This window comes from Amphiura filiformis, chromosome 7 (genome assembly GCF_039555335.1).
Source record: "Amphiura filiformis chromosome 7, Afil_fr2py, whole genome shotgun sequence".
Taxonomy (NCBI): domain Eukaryota; kingdom Metazoa; phylum Echinodermata; class Ophiuroidea; order Amphilepidida; family Amphiuridae; genus Amphiura; species Amphiura filiformis.
The window spans coordinates 24,298,375-24,304,115 of NC_092634.1; the positions used below are offsets into that span (position 1 = coordinate 24,298,375).

Genomic DNA, 5,741 nt, shown 5'->3' on the forward strand with positions numbered 1-5,741 from the left:
CGCGTTTTCCGTTAAAGGTCAAATTATTAACGTACGCGACCTTTGCAAAAATGACCGTCGCACTCTTGGGTATGCTTTTTTACCTTTCCCGCGGAAAATTTCGATTCGAAATGTACCGTATTATGTGAAGCCAATCATCTTGGGCAATTTACAAATAACTTGTATTAAAAATATCTTCACAATTCTCTACTTGATTTCCATTTTGTCTAGTTTTGTCGTTAGAATTCGTGATATTTGCGTTTGCTTTACCTTCAAATTTATTTTCGTTGCTAAGGACTTCTAACCCGGATATTTTCTGTCTTAACGCTTTAATCATTCTAAATTTTAGCCAGACAAGTAATTTCAACCTTTATCTATCGATTAGTCTTTGTTACAAATTTTGAACTTAAAATTCTAAGTTGTTATAATGGTTTAAATTGGTTACCCAGGTTAGGCCAATCGGCGAAAATTAAGTAAACAACTTCATAACAATACCAAGCGTGACTTGACAGCATGAACGAGTACACGCAGCGACTTTGTTGCGCCAAGCGCGCCATTCATCTGCGTTCAATGAAATACGCGCGCAGTTTAACACTGCTCGCATGAGCCTTCTCAATGTTGTTGTCGCATGGCCTACTGAATACTGGTATTTTTCCGTCTTGTAAAATACCCTTTTCATCCCGGCAGGTTTTTGTCTTAACCAACCAAAAATCTTGATTTTTTAATATGAGGATAATAAGCCATGTTTCTAATCATATGCAAATTCCTGATTTATGAACTCGCACCATTTTTAAAATAAAGTAGTTTTTGTTACTCTTTTATCTCAATTCATGACAAAAATTTGTGTTTATGTGCCCATATCATATTCCTTGCAAAGTTACGGTATTTTTTGTGAACATATATGGAATGTTGAAAGCCTTTCTTGTAGTTATATATAAAATATATAGCTATTAGGAGTTGTAGTGAGAATTTTGGAAGCTTTTAAAACTGCAACCCAAACCAAGCGAATTTAAATTTTCGTTGTGTGCGTATTCATAGCGTACAGTTTAATAATAGCGCGTCAAAGTTGAATGGCCCTCCAACTGTAAATGCAAAAGATTGTTATTCATTTCACTATGTTGATTACAGGAGATACAGCGTGCAGAACTGCTTTCACCAAAAATGTGTTCTTCTCTAATGACCATCTTCCTTTATTTTTTACCACCAAGAGTCAAGAAGCTCTAAAACCAATTCATTTTCAGTGTATACCGTAACCACTCGGGTATAAGCCCACCCCCCTAGATGGCAGATTTCACTTCAAAAATGCAGGTGGGCTTATAACCGGGGAAGGGCTAGTGCTTGAATTTAAAATAAGAACAATCATCCCCCAATAGTATATATGCCCAATGTACCAGTAATATCTATCATCTATGTCAATTTCTTAAAATTGTTAGTGTGGAATGTTAATCATCAACTGATATTTTTTATATTTGTTCTTAAATATGAGAGCAAAGCATTGATTTGATTTAAGAACTTAGCCAAAATTTAGTACTGGGCTTATACCTGAGTGCACCCTTGTTCCCAGAATGTTTTGAAAATTAGGGGGTGGGCTTATAGCCGAAGGTGGGCTTATACCCGGGTGGTTACGGTAATATTGAATTTTTTAATGTTTCTTTTGTGCAAGAAGTTCAACAATGAAAAATAAGAGAAACATAAAAAGTAATAAAGAACAAAATCCTGAAAACAAAAGTGTGATTTGTGTTCAACTTTCGTTGTGCGATATTTTGATGATTAGCCACTCTTGACACCCATGTCATCTTGCACTCATAAGTTAAGTTGCTTTTAAGATACGGAATTGAAATTTAGCAAACAGTTACAAGAAGGATGAATAAATAATATCTGAAAAAATGACATTGTTTTGTCGTACCCGGGGTCGTACCATCACAAAATGCGGTTAATTTTCTACCTGTAACCTTTTTATGGGACACCTTGTACATGGACATACATGAGATGATAATTAGTGATGGAGCTATAACCTCATTTTAAACAATCCATTTCCATTTCTACTTTTCTAAATTTGCATGGTGAAGATACAATATGCAGTGTATAATAATGTACTTCTTGAGAGGGCCATTGTTTATATCTTAGTAGTTTATATGAAACAAAGGTGAATAATATAATCTACTTCATATAGATCAGTTTTGTGATTGGCAGATACAAAAGGTGCTTATACTGTTTTGTACAGAACAATTCATGAGGTCCACTATTTTAGTATGCTACAGTGGATAGCAGCAGCGTTCAAAATAAGTGGTTGTCTGTTTGCCCGGGACAACTAAATCTAGCACTGGACAACCAAAAATGCTACTGGTGGTTGTCTGTTGGACACAATTTCAAAAAGCTCAAATAAAATACACTATACAGTCATGATACAAGTCTTGAATAAAAATAATGGATAAAGTTATGCATGTAAGATATTTTGACAACTACTAATGGGAGTTCTACACAAGATTAAAAGTCAACTTTGCAGAAGTTTGGTGCCAAAGAAATACGGACAACCAAAAAATGTGGTGGACAACCAAAAAATGAGACCTGTTTCCAGCAGACAACCACCTTATTTTCTTATTTTGAACACTGAATTTATGACTTGGATTTAAAAAATAATTCAGATTTTTGTGATTTTATCATGATTCACATGATATGTTAGTTCTAGAGAAAGTAACACCACCAGAATATCATGAATATGAATGTTGCACTCAGTTCATAAGTAAATAAATATTGTCTTTTCACTTTTTGGATAAGTTCATCAGGACTGATAATTATAATTAAATGTCAGAGTATGTCTTGCAAGTCCAGAGATTTACTTACGTTTTAGTCGTGATAAAACATTAAAGGTTCTTACATCATCATTTATTACTCTGTGAGTAAATTTCTGGACTTGTACAACATAACCTGACATTTAATTATTCACTTTCATTCTTGATAAGTTGATATGAAAAAAAAAAGTTCATCATTGTTTTTTATGATGCCCATTACACAATGGAACTTCACACTGTACATGATGCTGAAGAGGTACTTTTTTCTGCAAGCTTGTTTGGGTAAATTATTTCATGCTTCGGATTTAATTGGAATGAATCGTTAAAAGTCTGTTTGAAGAGGTCTATTGCAGGCTTAAAATAGTGCATATGAAATAGTATATGAAACAAAAAATTGTATTTACTTAAAAATAAAATCAAAGAGAGTCAAGTCTGTTTCTTTTGTTTTCTGCAATACTGATATGCCATCACCTAAATAAACATATTTTTGATTGCATTTTCACATTAATTTACAACCTTAAAAAAACTTAGTGGTAAGTTATTTCCTATGATAAATGTGCACATCATAATTATTTGGTCCAATGTAACATTTGTTTCAGGTACTAATGTACTCGGCAGCGAATGGGTCAAATTATACATAGAATTTGGTGGATGAAGATAAAACGTAAAACCAAGCAGTACCTCAGCTTTCAGCTGGTAATAAATTGGCAAAAAATTGCAACCTTTTGTTGTTGAGATGTGTAAGAAACCTATCAATCCTAGCCTCTCTGTCTTGTCTGTATTGCGTAACCTTCTGCTGTACACTATTGGTTTCATCTATACCATTGCACATATTGCCTAATTCTGCCATGGTGCACTGGAAATCACTTTGTTGAACCTGCTCTCGTCTCTCAGTTAAACTTCTTTCTTTCTCAGCCTGTATGGAGATATATGAAATGAAGTACCGATTTGAGTCATGATTTGATATAACTTGTTACATAAGTTGTTAATGTTTATTTCTTTAACGTTACTGGTAATAAGTGGTATGAATATATAAATAAACTACTGTACATTGCACAACTACAGTTTCTGTCAAAGAGGAACGGCACTTGTTTACATTTTGAGAGCGTGCACAGCGTAAATAGGGAAGTGGGTTCTGATTGGCTGATTCAATTGTCTGACAATCATAACAACAGATGCGATGATCTGATTGGCTGATTATACATCAAAAGCGTTTGTCGGCACAAACAAAGTTCCACGATATGTCGCTCATTAACAAGGCGCTCGTGTCAATCTGAGCAAGGGACTGCTGTTCTACTCTGAAAACGAGTGTAATCAATACAAACTTGATTGATAAAACAAACAGGTTTTACAAATACTGGTAATGACAACATACTATTTCTGATTCAAACCCTCTATATGTTTTGAGGGCACAGGTGAAGAAATTAATGATTTAGTTTTGCTTGTTGGTTAATGGCTATGGTGGTTAGATGCAAGCAAACATTCAGATAGGTATTTTTAAGCATTAAAGGAAAATATAGTCATTTAATTTTGACACCCAAAACTGTAAGTTGTGATTACACAACATATTTATAATGTTGCCTACTTTAGTAATTATCTTGGGGATGAAAGTTGTATTATACATTCAAACAGGGATGTAAGTAAGCCTGAAGAAAAAACCTGAAAATTGGGGAAAAAGCATATAAATTCTGGCTAAAAGCCCCAAAACGGGCTGAAAATAAAAGAAATTGCGTAAATCTGGACTACAAAAATCCTGAATTCTGTAAAAATCCTGAAAACTTACATCCCTGATTCAAATTTCCCAACAAGTTGCCCTTTTGGTAGAAATGAAAGCAATCAAATGGTTTACCTGTACAGCATGATGATTCATTTGATAATGTAAAACAGCAGAGAAGAGATGCCAAATGGAAAACTCTGGCCATAATACCTCAACAAATGACAACACTGTGTAGCTACTCTGTAAACAACAAATTACAAGAAATAAAGTTGGACAATTTATAAAGAATTTTCACATGACGAATTTTCTTCTTTCTCTCAAGGTATGAAAAAAATGTTTGTACTCAGCACCTACAGGTTTTTAGACCAGACCTTTTTAAACTAACAAAGTGGCTTCAGAGCAGCAAAGACTTCCTATATCTATCATAGGCCCACGACTTCCAATTGTGTTTCTTAGGCTTCTCTAGAAAAACGCATCAAGGGGAGGGTAACAATATTTCATTAATTCTTGTGAATAGACCCCATGCAATACTAAGTCTCGAAAGATGAGTGCCAGAGAACAATTATACCTCAAGCATGCTTTGAACAGGTGATTCAACACATGTATCCCAACATGGCTGTCATTTAACTATACTATCTAACTAAATTCATAGGGCTTTTGTATTGCCATCTCAACCAGACTGGGACAGTCAGGATATTTTTTCCCTTTCTGTACCCAACTTCCAAGTGATTCAAGGACTTGTATGGAACACACCCATTTGTTACTTTCAAATAACTAAACTGGGTGCAAAAAAAGTTGAAATCTGTAGATGGCAATAATTAAAATCAGGATTATATGTTGTAGTTGATATAATCATGTAAGACCCAGAACAGAGCCAAATTAACTCCCATTCATGCACCCATGCTGTACATACCTGCCATAAAAGAAAGTCACTAAGTCTAACTTCTCCTGATGTTCTGACGAGTAGATCTGGGTCTCTGGACTGGTTGGTATATAAACACTGTTCTAATAACTCTTCTGAGATGTCACTGAATCAGATAACAATGCATTAAATTAAATTTTAAACGGAGATAAAACAGGATTCTTAAACAAATGAGAACGTTCCTGCAATCTCATTGGTTCTTCCCCGTGTGATATGACCCGATATCACACGGGTCAGCGCGTGTGCATCAACGCGATACGCGTACTCGCTATTTGAACCAATCGGGAGGCGCATAGCAACAACGGGACTGATCGATTTTAAGCCCTAGGTA

The 5,741-nt window shown here is 34.9% G+C and overlaps 1 protein-coding gene across 4 annotated transcripts in view; it reads right to left on the reverse strand.

The window, feature by feature from the left end:
• Nucleotides 1-1,651: 1,651 nt before the first annotated feature.
• LOC140156926 (dehydrodolichyl diphosphate synthase complex subunit DHDDS-like) overlaps nucleotides 1,652-5,741 on the reverse strand; it is a 12,978-nt gene continuing 8,888 nt past the window's right edge. For all 4 annotated transcript variants that reach the window (XM_072179966.1, XM_072179968.1, XM_072179967.1 and 1 more), the window contains 3 exons: nucleotides 5,402-5,516; nucleotides 4,621-4,728; nucleotides 1,652-3,687 (listed from right to left, as the gene is read on the reverse strand). In XM_072179966.1, the coding sequence (XP_072036067.1) occupies nucleotides 3,454-3,687; nucleotides 4,621-4,728; nucleotides 5,402-5,516 (457 nt within the window). In that variant the 3' untranslated portion in view covers nucleotides 1,652-3,453. The remainder of the gene's footprint in view (nucleotides 3,688-4,620; nucleotides 4,729-5,401; nucleotides 5,517-5,741) is intronic.